Below are 19157 nucleotides of genomic sequence, written 5' to 3'. Positions count from 1 at the left end.
AGCTTTTCCATTTTATTCAAAGTGTTAACTACAAAATCAGATGGCTTCTAACCTACTCTGTTATTTCGCTAAAAGGCCAGTGGAGCCCAATTTGCTCCTAAAAATGTCTTGCTACAATTTAGCAAAGAGGAGATGACAAGAAAAGTCAATGCCACTCAGTGTGTGCTATTGTTGCTTTTTATTTCATGAAACCCAAATGATTGCAAACATCAATATCAGGGCATTTATGTAAACATTAAAACAAAGAGGCAACAAGAAATGTAACACACACAAATATGTACACAGTTATCACTAGAGATTGAAGTAATTCAGTGACAGATTTAAAATACCCTTTGACCAATGGAGATACTGAGAAAGCACACACACCGCAAAACAGAATGAAAACAAACATTACACATCTGCTTTAAGATTTTTGAAGTTTCAATGATATAAGTTGATGTGGTATGAAAAGGTCATTGTATGCAAAGTGTAATTTTCAAACACTCTTCAATCATTTGCCTTCCAAGTCAGAGCTCTAATTAGATTCATAATTTTTGCCTTTTCATACTCTGCACCCAGACCTTTGACTCCTGTTTATTTCTTAGACAAATGATAGTGTCCCATAAATCTAAGACTGGAATCAGAGATAGAATTGCAATCATCCATTCCCAGGGGAAATGGAGGAGCCTGCACTGAAAGACCACCAATTCCCAGATTTTCTGCCCAATATAAACCACTTAATCCATACTGACATTTCAAAGTTTGACAATGGGAATGCTTTATAATCTTGTACTTCATTCATTCTGGTTACTTCCTATAAGCAAAGGACAAGATATGAAGAGGTACTCTCAAAACAACAAAAATGTACATAGAGACATATCAAATGTCCACTCCCAGCTAATAACATGGATGTTTTGGGGAAGTAAATTAGGATGGTTGCTAGCTAATTAGGACTCTTACCCTTATTTCTAATTTAAATAATTAGAACATGGTTAATTTTAAGTTTTTGGAGTAAACATTCAGCCATTCAGCCTGCATTAAAGATATATCTATATAAGGTCAACATCTTACATAGTTTCCCTTTTAAAAAATAGCTTTGACAAATGTCTGATGCCCCTAAATATGTGTGCTTCAGATACCAGAGTACTTTCAAAGACTGTTTCCGGGCTCACTGAAATAGTAGCTATCCCTTTACTAGCAAATCTCAAGAGTGATTACTCAGTCATTACAAGGTTTCACTAAATGTCTTGCTCTCAGATTTCCCCTTGCCTCCTTGGAATCACCTGAAGGGCTCATAAAACTATAGAACACTGGGCTCCACCCAAAGATCTCCTGATTCAGTCTGCCTGGGTCAGAACTGTGAATGTGCATTTTTAACAAGCTCCCAGTGATACTGCTGCTACTAATCTAGTGGCCACATGCAGAAAGCCACTGCTTCAAACTATTAATTGATATATTCTTTAAAGTTCAATGACAGCTTACAACCCACATTGTCGTCGCTACACTCTTTTTGAGGACCTGTCTCAGGGACATTGCTTGAGCAAATCCATTTTCTTCTTCCTGCTTCATAGACAATAGTACCTCGGCAGCTAAAGAATCATTAATGTTATTCGCTTAGCATTTTGCTTTTGCTGGGCCTGGATGGGGCATGTTTCCTATTCCCACCAGAAGAACTGTGATCTCTATGCATCCCCAGATGCCTGGTGGCCTCTGGGGGACCAAAAACCATGGCTACATATCTCTACCCAGCAGGTCTATTTCATCCAGGAGGAAGTCCATGTCCTCCCGGCTCACTTGAGGGTTGATGACCACCTGGCGAAAGAAGTTGACCTTCCCCCGGTGGGGCTGGTAGCTCAGCATCATGCTGCCTTTCTTCATCATCCTCTCCTTAATGGCTGGAGCCACCTGCATGGGTGAGAGGAGGGAGGAGGTGAAAGACCCGCATGTCTAGGAGTGACACCTGCATTTTAGCCAGTCACGTGATATTTGTTGGCATTCACTGCTTGTGGATCCCGTTTTCACGTACACAACAAAGTCAAGATTAATAATGATAACCTGAAAATTTACAGCACATGAGGACCCATTCATATGTTCTAGATAGGTTCATTTATTCAGTCATCACAGATAGAGAGGAAATTGAGATGTATGGGGATTGAATCAATAGCCAGAGGCTTCATGTTTACTTAAGTGATGCCAGATTGAAAACCAGGCAGTTTCATGCCAAGCCCATGTTCTGATACTGAGCTATGTAATCCTGCCGCCATCACAATAAACAGGGTGACCTCGGCATCACCATCTCAAGTGTGCAGTGTTAGCATACATAAATTTGTCCAAACTAAATAACAGTCCAGCGAAGGCATTCTGAATAAAGAAAATTGGTCATAGGTGGGGACATAAAACCCAAACAAGTCTTAAATAGTGTACTGAGGAAAACACAAATATAGATGTTAGCTGCAGTTCCATTGTGAAGACTAACAAGTTTGAGTGTACTCATAGGACATATGTGAAATATAGACTGTCTTTTACCAAGAGTTTTAAAGTTAGTCATAAGATCAAGAAGTCCATGGTTTAGGCCAAATAAGAATGAATCCTGACATTCCAAATTCATAAATGTTTCTGAAAGTTTAATGTTCGAAGAAACTTGTGTAATTCAAGTACCACATGACTGTATAAATCTGTTTTCTAGTAAGTACTATGGCCACTCAAGAACTCGGTTACATACTTAGCTAGTGCAGCAGATTTTTGAAACACTGAATTAAAAAAATTAAAAGCACACTAATTGGTTGGAAATGCAAGTGGAGATTTTTCCATTTCTATTTTGCTTTAAGTAAAAATTGCTGCGTGTCCTGTGTGAATACATGGACAGGGGATGTAATGAGTGTTTGCCCTCATCTTTCAGGAAGATGAGACTTAAGCTAATCCAAAAGGGATGAAGGTATGCCTCAGTTAAGAGCAGCCAAGATGTGCTTTATAATTCCTCACTGAGGGGTATCCACCTCGGTTCCCAGGATTCACTCAGACCCTGACCATCCCATCACTTCATTTGTAAATATATCTCTTGTGAGTTGCGCCCCTGAAGACAAGCCAAAAGACTTCATCTGACAGGTGACAAAATATGTTCCAAAGCTTATGAAAAAATTGGGTGTTCTAAATCTCTGAAGACATGTCTTGCATTCAACTACAACATCTTCAAGGGATGTTCAAGGATAATTTTAACAAAATATTTTCCTCATGTGTTAATTTTAGGAACTAATTTCTTATAAGACATGGACTCTGCTGTGCCTACCGCAGCAAAACTAACACCTATTAACAGCATCCACTGTCATCCAAGTAAACGTCTAGGTTCTCTAGTCGTAGAAAAGACGATATCATAAGCTTCAATGAAAAATGTTAAAGATGAAGTCAGAGGTCAAGTTAGTGAAAAAATGTACATCAGATTCTATAATGTTCTGAAAATATGTCACGTATTTTAGTATGAGCCTTTTAGAGATTGGAAAAGCAGGGTTAAATAAAAATCACGGCCAGTCTGTTTGCAAAGTAGACTGAAAAGTAGTAGGTAGTTCTGTATTATGCCTATGCATGTCTGTTTGAAACCCTTGAATTTGTATGCTCAGAGCATCAGTTGAGTTTTCTCCCCAAGCTGCTTAATGTAAATACCATTTTGTTATACAAGAATCACAAAACCTGGTGCATTAATAGGTAAATATATAAATGGTGAGAGAAAAAAGATAGTAGCATGTGAAAAAGACAGTTGAAGTCTTTGGAGAGACGAGATATAGGGGGACTGCTAAACACTGTCTAGTTAAGTGGGTAAGAGGGTAAGATAACTGTCCAACCTGTAACCTAAGTCTTGAGAGTCCTGCTTGATTCTGCACAGATGGCTACCTGGGTGCCCCAGCGCTCAGTCCACTTAGGAAATTGGTGTGGCTGTGCCAGATTGATTCCTGAAGAGCACCATTATGCAAGAGCGCTGGAGTTTCCTCAAATCATCACACTGCTACTCAAGAAAAGCCTCATTTGCTTTTGGAAAGCATTTGGAAATCCTCACTTGATGGGAAAATAAAGCTTTTCATCAAAAGATGGGGAAAGAAATGCACATAGATGAGTTTTAGGTGAGATGCTTAAATTCTGTTGTACCTCATGTTTTTCTCCAGGATGCTTTGTTTTTCCTGACCCACCCTCATCACTGCAGGAGCCGGTTCTCTGGCGTGTGTGTGGACAGGGGTTTTGTGAGGATGTGTGTCTGCATGTGCATGTAAATATGCATGTGCATAGCACCTGCACTTCAACTTCTGTACCACCATCTTTCATTAGCTGCTCTGAAAATCCCCCTAGTTGGATACAGGACAACATCGAATTACGGTCTGATTCAGGTTCATGACAAAGGCACATTTATTTTTCATTCAAAGAACATGTCGCCTCTTGAATAAAAGCTGAAGGATTGAGAGAAAAACAGTAGTGTGAGCACTGATCAGCTCTAGAAGATCTTGCTCTCAAGGGACAATGAATGGCCAGGAGAGTCACAGACTGTCAATTTGAGAGCTCACAGCTTGTGGTTCTGTAATTTTTTTTTTTTTTAAAATAAGCAGCCCCTTCATATTCATCTCGATCTTCCTCTAGGTACCCAGAGTACAACAGTTCTGACTTACTACCAATTTTTAAATTTAAAACAGGCGGGCCTTCCCTCGTGGCACCACACTGCAAAGCTAAGCCAAGCCATGGCCACTTCAGTGTGAGTTCGATCCCTGCCCCGGAGGTGACCCACATGGCACAGCGGACCTCTCCTGTCTTGTCCACTGTTCCCTCAGCAGTGTACTTTGTCGATCTGCCTGTTCTGCTCCCCATTGTCTCTGGTGAAGCCTCTCACAGCCCCTGCATTTCTTGTCTATACCCCATTTCTGTATGCATTAATAAATAAAAATCTTTAAAAGAAATTAAAACAGGCATGTTCTCAGCTTAAGCCTAAATTTGCATTGTCTATTCCTGTTTACTTTTCAATACTTTTACCCCTTGCTCCTGGGACATGCTGGACCTTATATTTGGACTGTATGAGAATTTTGATTACAACTCAATGTGTCAGAGGCTCCCATGAGACATTATCCAATGAGTATCAGGTTTGCATTCCCTGTAAGCAAACCAAAAGCAAATCTAACGTGAACAAGATAGATAAATAGGGTTCCTTGGATATTTTCGATCTTTAACTTCTTGCTGTGCATAAAGCCTAGAAATGTGCTTCCATGGGCAAAATGCATGGCACAGGAAGCCAACTTTTAAGCCAAATTTTGTCGGACTGTCAAAAACCATAAATAAATATGACATACATGTAAGTGGATGTTGGGCCATATAACAGTGTACTTATGCATCCATGAATATAAGCTTAATTTCTAGAAGAGAGGAAGATCTCCTAGCCCACGAATGTTTTATGGGAAAGGCAAGCCATAAATCAACCAAGGCTCATATTCATTAAATCTGTCACTCACTACTGAAGCAGCAGTAGCTGCCACAGCAGTGTTGGTAGTTAAAAGATTTTGCCAAATACACTTTATAATTTTCAAGCTACTTTTCACCTGTGACTCTCTTGGATCCTAATTAAAGGATATTTGAAAGAAACCCAGGATTTTGCAAATTTAGGGTCCAGGACTATTCCTATTAACAGCCAGCTTATCACCTTTGCACTTAAAAAAAAAAATCAACTATTTTCTCTTTATAAAGCTCCTAGGATAATCCAATGCTGGGTAGCTTGGATATTTTCCTTTGTTGGTCACAGCAGAGAAACAGTCCTAATCTGACAGGATGAAATAGTCACAGGAGGGAGAAAATATGCACAAACTAAATGTAAGTATCTGAATCTCACCCTAAATGGAGTACACATGGAGGAAAGCTATTTGGCAGGAGTGAGATTGCTTTCCAGCTCTCAATTATTTTACTGCTGGTTTTCCTTCAAATTGTAAATCAAATTCTTTTCTCATGCATCAGTGCACTGGTCCCTGCATCTTAAGTGAAGGAAGATCCTGACATTTCTATTTGGCTGCATAGGACTTAATGGGCATGTTCCTGTAGAACTGTTTTCCCGCCCCTTTAAATTATGTGCCAGCAATGATAATGTCATTTAAACAAAATTGTTGTTACACCCCTACAGCCTCAAAGGGTATTTGATATTTAAAGTTGCTTAAACAACCCCCCCCCCAAAATAAAACAGTTCTCATTCTGGCCAAAGATAATAATTTGAAAGCAAGTCACTGACCAGATATCATATAGCCTTTTATTGCCATAAAGCTGTATGTCTATAAACACTTAAAAAAGTGTTAACATACTTAGTGGAATATACTTAGCACTTCAATATAAAGTGTTTCTCAAGCTATTTGTGAGGAAGCTTATTTTTTCAGTTCAGACAATTATGAAATACAATAAAAGTGAATTGTTAAATTACATGAAAGTGAATACCAATTAAAAAATGAAATTAAACAATACAAACCCATCTTTGTCAAGTATTTTAAACTGTAAACTGTAGAGTTGCTATCGAAGTTTCTAAGTCATAAGTCTTGATTTCAATATTTAAGTATTTCCAATATTTGCAGACTGAAAACTCCCAATTCCTCTGTCTTCGTGGGGCTGGAGACTATACTTTGAAAGTGATGCTATTTTAACTCTCTGGGCTCCACATAGGTATATATTATTTTCATCATGGATCCTGATGTTATTTTGCATACTTATTTCTGCTTGTTGAGCACAGTCCCCACACCATTTGAATAACCTTGTATTCCCTCATGACAGTATATCATAGTTCACCTAAACATTCCCCAGCTGGAAATATTGTAGTTACTGCTATAGTTACAATGGTATTTCTGTGAAGTATAGAACTGACTTTGATGCTTCCAAATCTATTCTTCAGAGTGAAGTCCAGAGATTTACAATAGCAAATGGTTCACCCTGTTGTACACTTCAGGATCATTATGTGATGTTCCCCATCAATTGGTGGGTGGGTGGGGGGAAAGTGGGATTTTCAACAGGAAAGTATAAGACAGCACAATCCCAAATGTTTCTACCATGGCTCATGAAAGCCAGGTCATTTAGAAATTCTATTATGAAGAGAAATTGTTACACTAAATGCTCTCCTAAACTGTAAATTAAGTGATGTTCCTCCAACTCCAGATTTTAAAGCTGTCATCCAATTTCAGTTCAATTAATCTACATTTTATTTTCTCCAAGCTAGCAAAGATTCCTTGGGCTACATTTATTATAATTTACAAATCTTGTGGCTAGAGTATGGCTGAGCAGGTAGACTAACAAAATGAGTAATAAGCTGTAAGGGTTTTATTTCTAAGTAACTTTTTTTAATAATGTATCTTGCCTGATAGATGGTTATATCAAATGCAGACAACTAATATATACAAAGTCTATACAAAGTCACTCAATTATATCCACACTAAACTTCATACACTTTGGCTACCTCTGTATTCCCCAGAACAGACCGAACAATGAGTACCAAAGCTACTCATTGTAATACCTAGCAATGGAAATAAACACTGAGAAAGCAATGTAGTAGCAGTTAATTTAGCTGCTGTGTTTGAATGTTAGTTGTTTTAGATATGGGGAAGGTGAAAGACAAAATTTTTGCTGTAAAGTATCAGATAATAAATGTTAGCCCCTGTAAGTCATACAGTCTGGTGAAAATGCTCCATCCTACCCCTGCAGCATGGAAAAAAAAAAAAAAAGCCCTAGATAATATATAAACAGATGAGCCTGTGCTATAATAAAACTTTATTTAAGGGCAGTGAAATATAATATCACATGATTTTTAAATGTCAGGAAATATTATACTGTGTTAGATTATTTTCCAGTGACTTAAAATGTTAAGTCCATTCATCACTCCTAGGCTGTAAATAAATAGGTGATAAGCTAGACTTGGCTTTGAACATCATTCACCAACTCCCTGGTCAAAATAGAGAACTACATTATCATATGTTAAATCTATACTTCAAAGAGTAATGCATATAACACCCTGCCCCTTATCAAGTCAGGAGATAATAGTATATCACCTCTTTATAAGATTAATAAAATATGGAATACTATTTTGTAGGTAAAACATATAATGCTGTGAACACATTGTATGTTCACAGTATGATGGACTTTATATAAAATGATAGCAATTCTTATTCAAGAAGAGTCTAAAGCACAAACTCCAGAAAGAACAGGAGCTCTGAATTAGGGTATTTGCTTTCAGTTCTACCATTAATTGTAAGTCCTTGAGCAAATCACTTAAAAGTCATTTTGACCACTTTTAGTTGCAAAGAACTAAGGCAGTTTAGACATAGTAACTCTTGAAGACTTCATGTGGGCTGGTGAGTTAGAGTCCTATTTGACCAGGGCCTCTATAGCACATGAAAGCAAACATTTCAATTGCGTCTACCATCCTAAATATCATTGCTGAGTATCAACAGAAGACTTCACAAACCTTGAGATTTCAACTGAGTTGTAGCTGACTAAATTAATATACTTTTTAGTATGTTTGATCTTGTGAAGTGTCTTTTGTTTGGTGCCAATTTTAAGCCAACAAATATTTTTATGTGTCCCTACTCAATTCCTGTGCTCTCCAAACTTACTTTGCCTGGTGGTAAAAATAACTTAGCTCCATTCACACAGGAGAGACCAAATATCCAGTGTTCTCAGGACAGGCTTAATGTTCAAGAGCACCACCTTTTCACTCTGATAAGTGATTCAGATAAGTGATAGTAACAAGCTTTATACTACAAGCGCAACAGATCACTGCAGGCCTCCCTAGGATAGAGTTCTTGAAATTCTATGTGACTTTGGGCAAATACTTAACACTTAGGAAACTCATATTCTTCTAATTAAGAAGTGATCCTTATAATGCAGAGTAAATGAAACAATGCATATGAATGCAACAAGCACAGCGATGCACCATTTGCTAAGCACCCAATAATGCCAACTAGTATTAGTTTCTTCAAATGAGTTTGTTTTTAATCATTTTACATTCACACCTGGTCTTTTATTACACTATTTCATTATTATCTCTTGAGACATAAGCATTTGAAAGTGGTGTGAAAACCTGACTTGTAATTTATTCTTTCCCCTCAAGCATCCTAACTGTATTTAAATAATTTTGATGTTGAGAGTTAGGAGTGTTAGAAATTAAATCTTGCACCACATGTGTGCCAGTTCTATATTAATCTTGTTATTAAAGTTCCAAGTTACTAACCCCCCCCCCAACATTGCCAAAGCAAACAGTTTAAAAAGCAAGACAATTGATTATTTTGACAATTTAGTAGGGGGCTGGTGAAAGAGCTTTTCACTGAAATGCATTGTGGGCAGGGACAAGCTTCTATTGTATTCTAGAAATTTCAGGATACAAAAATATTTCATAAGTTAAATTTACTTCCTTGGCATGTTAAAAGGTCATATACTGAAAAGGCTATTTGTCCTTATATTCATGAGCTTGTGTCCAAAAATCATACAATATCCTGGTGGTGTTCTGCTGCTTACATTTTTTAACCAGAGGAATGTCAAAGGAAGTATTAAATGCTCCCTACATGGGCCTGTGCACATAAGTCCCTGGAATCTAGGCCCCAGTACAGAGAAACTGAATTTGAATACTGATGGATTGACCTGGGATTGAAAGATCTTTACAAGTTCTTTATTTACCTCAAAAGCTTACTATCCTGGGGTGGTGGGAACAAAGATGACAATCCTTTAGCTAAGACACTGAATGAGGCGACAGTGGGGGGCAATGGAGGTGAAGAGAGGTTCTGGATTAGAAAAACAATTTTGAAAGAGGAGGGGACATGAGATTGGAAATTCTTGAATTGCTATGTCAATTTTATAATCAAATGAACCATTGCCAGCTAACTTTTGTTAATCGTAAAATCTGACAAGGTATTCAAAAAACTTATCCATGGTCCAGGAAACAATAACATTTTTCACTTTGATAGTTTGAAGAATCAGTTGGCCTCTTTCAGTACATTTTTTCATTTTTTTCCACTTACCTGTCCAGTTCTTACTCCTTTGCACAGACCTCCCTCATCCCCCCTGACAGCTCCTTGCAGCCCCCCTTAATCCCCGTGCTTTACACACACACTACCTGGGTATAAAACCCCCAAGCTTAAATTATGTAAAATTGATGGTCCGTTGCCCATGAAATCATATACATCTAAGAGATCACTTCAGCTTGGCAGAACACGGAGAAATAGACCACACTTTGGACGTGCCTTTCTTCAAACATGGATTTTTATCTTTATCTTCTAATGTATGTCTAAAATCCAACATGCACAAAATACTTAAAAGAACTGCCCAGTTTATGGCCGTTCCAATACAGGTGAGCAAAGCCACAGAAAATTTAGAATCCTACAAAGGCCGGAGAGTATAGCATCCCATTTGGTGTTTACAAGAAGTGAAGATAAGAGCAATTTCAATAACCCTCATGTCAATCATCTATTCCAGACAGCTAAAATGAACAGTCATAAAAGTAAATCAAACTGAGCCAAAGGCTTTAGCTGAAGAATGGGCCCAATAGGCATTTTATATACTCGTAACAAACAAAACAAACAAACAAAAAAAACGTAATAGTCAATTGTGTCACAGCAGTCACATGAGCTAATATCCCTCAGTAGCAGTTGTGGGCTAGCCCCCAATTTTAGCATAATGGGGGGAATTCCCATCTTCTTCCTTAACATGGCAAGTTATTTGGTCATTCTCAGCCTGGAGTGGCACCACATCTTAGGCATCTTAGCAAACATGTCCCTCAGCATTTTTTTTAAGATTTATTTATTTATGCACACAGAGGCCAGAGGTGTGGCCAGAGGTGTGGGAATGGTGAGAGGATTCACCAGAGACAGAGTAGGGAGTAGGCCAGGCAGATGAAGTACACTACTGAGGGGAGCAGCGGGCAGGTCAAGAGAAGTCTGCTGCACCATGTGGGTCACCTCCAGGGTGGGGATCATGGTGATGTGGCTTTAGCTTCTTAGTGCTGTGCTGTAACCAGCTGTGCCATCAGGGAGGGCCCCTCTCAGCATTTGTGTGGCTGCTTTGACAGCAGGGTGCTAGCTGGATCTAAGACTGGAAGGTCAAGGCTGCCAACCCCTTTCACAAAGCTTCATAAAAGTAAACCTGGTCCAGGGAGAACTATGAACCCCAGAATACCATTGATGCCCCACAGAGCAGAGAAACACCAGCCAAGAGCCTTGCATTTTTGGGGGGTCACCTCCACACTTGTCCAGCCTCCCCTGGATCTTTTCTATTCCCCTTTCATCCCTTGGCTCTGGTCAAGTGCAAATGCTAAAATTGATGCATCCGCAAAACAGGATTCTCAGAGGCACAGTTTTTCCCTTAGATCCCTTCTTAATTTTCCCCAAGCTTTACTGAGGTGACAAATAGAAGTTGCCTGCATTGCATGCTTTGATAAATAAGTACTCAAAGATTGGCACCATAATCAGAGCACATCATTCCATCTGAGAGGAGACAAGCACAGGTTCAGGGTCCCGCCTCTCTCTGGGGGTGTGGTATGATACTCGAAATGCTGTATCTGGTGGCAATGTCAGCCAGAACACTGCTTGGAGGCCGCCAAGCTGGTCCTGGTGCTTCTACTCCAAGTGGCTCAGCTTCACTGGGTTTTCTCTACAACATGCTACAGCCACATCTTGCCCACATCCTCAGTGACATAAAGCGTGTCTGAAATGCACCCCAAAGAAAATGAAAATACCAGGGATTTTCTCAGGTTGAATTTGCCTATCCTTTTTTGGCAATGGGAAACAAGCAGTAGAGTTGGCCTTTTCATTTATTCCAGGCCAAGAACCTTCTACCAGCCCACGTAGCTGAAGCATAAATGCAGAGCCTCTGAGTGAGCCTCTGAGCACGGAGGCACTCAGGTGGAAGGCAGTCCCAGTGCTGACACAGCAACAATGTCAGGGTGCAAAACAGACGTATCAGGCTTCAGAGACTTAGTCTCCTGAGGAGCAAAATTATTGGTTCCTCTAGAAGATGCTGTGGGGTCTAACAGGCAGACTGTAAAAGAGAAAGGGGGTCCCGCGGTGTTAGACTGCTTTCCTGAGCAGCAGCGTGCTCTGCACTGCCTCCGGCATCGAATTTGGCCTCCGTGCAGCCCACCAGCCTGAACCCTCGGGCCACCAATCTACCTGCCCCTCCCCCCTTGCATCCTTATTTTGTTTACAGTTCTTTTGCACTGGTGTTGTTAGCTTCAAGAGTAAACAAGTTCAAATTTTTCTCTTTCAACGGTTTTGAGCTGGCTGGATCCAGATGTCCACTTCCATCCAAGTTTACTTGCACACACAGGTAGTCCCTTACCTCTATAAAAGTCCCCCTGTAAAGGGGTTTTTTCTGCAGCCCTCTTTATAAGTAGTTTCACATCTTTTCTTTGCAATCGTGATTCCTTCCAGTGCATCCCAAAACACCTGGTGTTTCAAGCTTAGAGGTGACACAGAAACTTAAGTACTTCCCTTTTCCTTTATTTTTTTTTTTAAACTGAATACCATTAAGAGATTTCAAAATAATTGTTCCTGTATTACTCAAAAATAGAGAAAATGTTAAGGAGTTATGTGATTCTCATTAAAGTCTATATAAATGCTCAAAAGTTTAGAAGTTAATGCTGTTATTATTGAGCAATAGTTTTTAACAATAATTCTTTCAATGTATGTAACAATGTTTTAGGTTTGCACCTTTTGAACAGGTGATTTAGACTGATATGCTTCTTATTCACAATTGCTCATTTTTTGGAGTATCTGAAAAATAATGGTTGAGATGCTTAAGGAATGTTATTCCTATAGGCCACGTGGAATGGAAGACCAGGGTCTCCGAGTTGACATCACTGTCCAAGTCAGCAAAAGTGGGAGGAGTCAGAAAAAAGGTCATTTTGCTAAATTCAAATTTCTTTTGCTTAAGAGTTAAGGGTAAGTCTTACATTGCCAGTTTATGCTTATGTTGAGTAAAAATAATGATCATTGCATGTAGTTGCATCTAACTAGGATAACTACAAAGTGAATTTTCATCACTTATCCCACCAAATTTTCTATCCCTGCTATATTTTGCCTGAATTCTTGCAGGAGCATTTTATAATGCAAGAACTCTTGCATTATAAAAAGGCAATTTAAAACTGCTACATTTGGAATAATTTGCAAAACGGAAATAGTGGCTGAAACACGAGTGGGTATTTTTACTGTAAATTGTTCCAGTTTTCTTCTTTAAGAGACCTTCTATAAAAGTCCTGTTCTTTTATGTTAACTTAGTTATTTTATATGAGTCAGATGATGCAATTATTTGGAGTAAAACAATGCTGCCGATAGAAATTTTAATTTTTGAGCTTCAAGTTTATTACTCTTCATGAAAGTAGAAGCTCATATTCTACTTTGTGCATCAGCTACAGCATATATTTCTAAAAGCTCATTTGGTGCCCTTGAGTTTTCTAGATACATAATCACAATGTCAAATAAGTGCATTTGGGCCTTTTAAATATTTTAAAGTTCATGTCTTTTTGTCGTCATGGCATTGGCTACCACTCCCCAGAACAGGAATGTTGAGCAGAGAGAGCAGATGCTCCTGATTTAGTACCAAGTTTAACAATCAGGACTTTTGTGTTTAACATGGTAACCCAAGCCATCTTATTAACAAGAGACTACCCCATAAGCTAACCTCCAACACTTGGGTTCATTTGAAGGTCATTAGCTAAGAGGAAGTTTAGCACATTTCTAAGATTTTGTTTCTTATTTGCTTCATTTTAAGTGGGAAGAGTCATTATGGACTATCTTGATTTACTTGTTCAGAAAGGTAAAAAATGATTAAGTGGCTTTTAAAAATCTGCTTTAGCTTCACTTTTTGAAATAATGGAGTTTTGCTGAATGGGGCACTAAAAATGGAATGGGCAGCGATACGGTTCGCTCCACCACCTGACTAATCCATCTCCCTCAGACAGTTTTTTGGAGTCCAAAAATGCTACATAAATTAAGTTTTTCAACCTGTGTGAGTGGATTATTGTTGTGGCTTCCTGAAATAATACTCTCATCTTTTAACACAGTTCTGACCCAGTTTGGGGAAGTATCTTTTTTTATCTTGTTCTGCTTCACTGGCCCTCCAGGCAGAAGAGCCAGAAATATCTGCATGTAACAGGCGACTTTCATCTTCAGCCTCACTGAGGGGTCAGCTTTCTTTAAAAAGGAAATTGAAACATATCACAAGGCAGTTTTTTTTTCAGTGATTTTACTTTCTATTTTATAACCTCGACAAATAGGAGGCACAGAGCTGAATCACTGATGTGCCCCAGAGTAGTGTCTGCCCGCTGATGGAAGTAAATCAAAAGCTGTTGACTGAACCTGCTTTTACCTCACCACTGTTTCTTTGTCAAGTCACAAGCACTCATAAGAGAAACAGAAACACATGTGTGGAAGATGAGGCAAGACTGGACTTCTAGAACAAAAACACAGAACAATAACCCACCAAAAGAGGACAACAGGCTGCTTACAGAAAACAGAAACTCAGAATACACTGATTCCCAAGAAGGCTGGCTGTTTTCTGGCAGGCAGATGGGGGATTGATTATAGTTGTTCTCAATATTCAAGTGTCCTTCTTGCTGTGAAAGTATGCTCCCTCGCTTTTCTGGCATCCTTAGCTTTGTACCAACAGTCCTTCCCTAGAACAGGCACACATGCATCCATTCCATCATCACGGAACAAGTCTGAAGTGAAACATGAGAGCTGCATGTCTCTGCTCACCTCTTGGTATTGCCCCTTTGCGGAGAATGGGGCATCTCAGATGGCTGGGGTGGGAACTTCCCCAGCCTGGGTCATGGGATGAAGGTCATGAAGCAGAGTTGCCAGTGACCCTCAATAGACATAAATGTGATCACTCTGGAAATCACTTAGATGTGGGGGTGGAGGGGAAGGGGTAGGAGGACTCTCTTTTGGCCACAGGAGAACTAAATGAAACAATAAAAATCAGACTAAGGTGTATTACATTAAATCCAGGTGTATCACTTTAGAGGCACTTAAGCAACTCCTATTTGTTTGGCTTGAATTGTTTTTGTGTTAAACACTGGAGATTAAAACCCAAACGCAAGGATTCCACACACTTAGCTCTTCATTGGCAAAAAAAAAAAAAAAGCAATACTTGATTCTAAACTTTTACTCAATGCATCTCTGCTCTTAAAAAATGTTTAATCATATAGAAATGTTAATCCAGCATAGGATAGCAAACGATTTTGTGAAGGGCTTGAGTAAGCATTTCAGCTGAAAAGGCCATATAGTTTGTGTTGGCCATGGCTTAGGTTGTAAGTGAAAACACACAAAGGTAATAGGGAGACTTGCTTGCCTTTTAGTAAATGTTTATTTACAAAAACATCAGTAGAGTGGATATGACCTGCAGGCTGAACCCTGCTGTTGCCTAAAAATACTTAAGAAATTGTTAAAATGAGTCTAATGTTTTACAATCGTATTTATATTGTTTTGACATTAAAAGTTACCGAATAGCCACTGAAGGACACAATTCCTCAATTCCTCAGTTCTAGATGTAAAAGTTCATAAAAACTAGTCCATGGACTTTTAGGAATGAACGGAGATGAGATACATAGTACCAGCAGAGAGTAAGCTTGCAATGAATCTCAGTCTTTTCATCTTTCGTGCGCCGATACACAAGACTCAGTGTGGTTTCTCAATGAAGGCCTATTTAATGTATGCCAAGTTAATGAATGAGGTCAGACAGTAATGAGGCAGAGCAGAGAATCTTTTAAGCCAACATTTGCTGAGCAATTGGTTTGATAAAACAAACTTATGATAACTATGAATAAATATTAATGTGTGTCATGATTTACATGTTCATTAATTAGATTCCTAGTTATATTGACCTGACATGAAAACTTTATTTTCAATTCAGTGGTATATTTTGAATGATAGAAAATAACTATTCCACACCAAACTCATGAAATTCTCCAAGGTTTTCCTAAAAGTTCTATCCTGTATGGACAAAAGGTAGAAAAGGAAAGCTTAATGCTCTCTCCTCGAACAGAAGTCAGTTTGTGATTTAGTTAAGATAGCTAAGTCAAGTTTTCTTTCAAAAAGCAATGAATCTCAGTATATTATTCTGTTTTATTCAACTTTCTATCATGAATAATTAAGTGAAATGTGTCCGGAAACTGTAGTTAGTATCTATCATATTAGGTAGACAGGCCAGACTGCCAATTGTAGCTATAACTGAAGCATTTTGCCCTCCCTGTGAAATCCACACCCAGAAGATACAGTGAAATAAAATGTTAGAAAAAATACAGAGCACAACCAGGAATCAATGAAGTATCTCTTGCAACTTCTATCAGCTAGCCCTGTAGGGCAGCTGACAAACCCACAAGCTACATTTTTTGAAAGGGGGTGACCAGAGTCATGGTGCTGGCAGAACTGGAAGGACAAGGATGAAGCTGTAGCCAAGCCAAGCACAGTAGCCTGGCTTACAGATTAGACAGGGGAGGGCCAGCACTTCAGGACACACAGCTATCAGTGCTTCCACAGGAGGGACAGTCACACTGGCTGCCGAGACTGGGGGCAGTTGCTGAATCTCAGCAACTTAAGACACTAATGTATGTGGCAGAATGACCTCCCTCACCCTTTTGTTTGGGGGTTCATATTTCATAGCGAAGTATGAAGCTGAGCTCCTGAAATTTCTACAGTATTGTTAATGGAAGGCCAAGTAATAGTTTTATAAATTTAAAGATATGTTCATGCATACAAGAACTGGAGTACAGGCGGAAGATGTGGGAGCTGAAAGGATTCAGAGACAGAGTGGGGAGCAGAATAGGAAGATTATCTGCTGTGCCATGTGAGTCACCTTCCTGGCCTCCTGCTGCGATGGCTGCTGATAGCTTCAAATGCTGTGAATTAACCTGATGCACCACCAGGGAGGCCCTAGTTTTATAAATTTAAGTGCCACTAGACCAAAGTTCACTTATTTTCCTAGTACATTTTTTGCCCAATTTAACATTTTTATCTTCTAGTCCTTTTGGAGTTTGTCCTGTGCCAAAATAGTAAACTGGCTCTTCCCTTTTCCCCCTTCTTTCCATTTCCTTTAGTGCCAAATAATATCATTAACAGTCATAGAATTGTCTTTTCTGTCCACAAGATGGGTAATCTGACATACTTCGAATCTATCACAGTTCTTTGCAAGACACCAAGATGGATATGAACAAGTTTCTCCTGAACTGGTGTAAAAAGAATGGGAGAAATAGTCTGAGCAATTTGGTAACTGCTAAACTACCTTATTCATGGAGTAGGGAAAGACTTAAAACTTAGTGAAATTGCTCTGAGGTAATAGTATGGCTGTGCATTGAATAAACATGTGAGGAAGGAGCAGAGAATAGAAAATTACTTGACTGTTTTCATCCTGAGGTTGACATAATTCAGAGTGTGGGCAGAGGTGGACACATTTCCTTGGCATAGTTTTGAGATGCTGGCTTAAAGTAAATCTTAGTGACAACTCTTTGCGTACTTCCTGAACTTCCACTAAGAACTTGGATGCAGAAGTAAATTTATCAGAATCTTCTTATGATTATGATGTCTCTATGGAAACCTTATTAGAAGAAGTTGAGGAATATGGTAGATGAAAATATACTTGTATTTTCCAGCTCCACACAGACACAAGGAGTACTGGGGCATAATCATTAGATAATAAGGACACAGGTGGGCTAACATTTCTTGTAAGAAGCACCTTCCTCCCTTCAGTGAATAGTGCTGAGTGGTCAAACTGCTCATCCTCAAGAACACGAACAAATATGAAGTATCATTTGAAGGAAAAAAAATCATTGTCACTAAAAATTGTCATTAAAGTCACTGAGAAAAATGGAAACTCATCGCTGTAGAAAATCCTTTTCTATAAATTCAGAGCTGTGTTTTGGTGTTCCTGAAGGCCAGCATGAAAGGAGTAAAAATGAACTAGCACTGGTTTGAGCATTAAGGAGCAGAAGGATAATGAAAAACTCCTCACTGAGAATCAATTTAGGCCAGAAATTTTCCATTCTTTATCCCCATCCTTTATATAGAGCAGTTATACAGGGATGTCTCTAACGTCCAGGTTCTGGTATTTGTCTCCCTGCCTCTTTGCATGTCATCAGACAGTCCCCTTAGAAAGAGACTGCAGTTTCTGTGGAAAAAGGGAAAGTATCTATTCACACGCTTGGACAGTTTGCACAAAATAGGATCAACTTCAGGATTTTTAAGAAAGCATTCTCACACTACTTTTGAAAGGAAGATTCTGCACAAGTGTAAGGCCGAGTGGGCCAAAACCTGACATATGTAGTCACAGGGTTTTGCATTCCCATTGTTTCTCATGTTCCATAAATATGGTCCATCATCTTCTTGGTGTCCACCTCACTCACCAAACCTGGGTACCATGAGATTGTCTTCACTAGAGGGATAAGATGAATTTTCCCTGATTCACAGCACCACTAAGATCACTGGAGCCATGAATGAAGGGGTCCAACAAACCTTAACAATAGCAAGGAAAATAACTGTGGGATCGCCTCCCACAAATGTGCACAAATGACTGCAAAAGCAGTTCACAATATGCAGACCTGTCCACACTGATTGTGGGAAAGGCCCAGTCACGCCTGACACCAACAGAAGGTAATTGAGTCAGTCACTGAGGGAGGACTTCATTTTTTCCCACCTCCTCCATGGCAAGACCATGGATTGATTTGGATCACCATCTAGTGAGGAATGTGAGGAAGTGCATGATATCAGAAAGAAAGACTCCCAGCCCATTTGATGCTACGGAAATGAATAATGGGGGGCTTTCCCACCCACAGTGAAGGCAGAAGTCAAAAACAGAATGCCCAGAGCCTACTCTATCCTAGGTCACATTCCATGAATTGTACCACCTGCCACTTGGTATACAACAGCCAAGTTTCTCCCTTAGTACTTTCCCTTGGATGCACTAAGAATATTAGACGCTCAACTGCACATTTCAATGTCACAGCCTTCAGGACACTGACTGATGGGCTCTTGGCAATAAGTGAAGGTCACCTGATTCTCTCAAGTTTCCACCAAGGGGGAAACAAGCAGAACTCCCTCCCCCACCAGCTCCATGTGACCCTACGGTTACTGTAATTAGCTGTCAGTCATTCTAAAGAATTGCCTTTGTCTTATGCCACTTTTAGGAAACCTCACCAAACTTGGTTG

The 19157-nt window shown here is 39.3% G+C and overlaps 1 protein-coding gene across 4 annotated transcripts in view; it reads right to left on the bottom strand.

Moving 5' to 3' along the window:
• Nucleotides 1-168: 168 nt before the first annotated feature.
• GADL1 (glutamate decarboxylase-like 1) overlaps nucleotides 169-19157 on the bottom strand; it is a 573172-nt gene continuing 554183 nt past the window's right edge. For all 4 annotated transcript variants that reach the window (XM_012720584.1, XM_012720585.1, XM_012720586.1 and 1 more), the window contains one exon: nucleotides 169-1884. In XM_012720584.1, the coding sequence (XP_012576038.1) occupies nucleotides 1711-1884 (174 nt within the window). In that variant the 3' untranslated portion in view covers nucleotides 169-1710. The remainder of the gene's footprint in view (nucleotides 1885-19157) is intronic.

This window comes from Condylura cristata, unplaced genomic scaffold, assembly GCF_000260355.1.
Source record: "Condylura cristata isolate star-nosed mole 26May11 unplaced genomic scaffold, ConCri1.0 scaffold00004, whole genome shotgun sequence".
NCBI lineage: Eukaryota > Metazoa > Chordata > Mammalia > Eulipotyphla > Talpidae > Condylura > Condylura cristata.
This window is presented reverse-complemented; position numbering and strand designations above follow the sequence as displayed.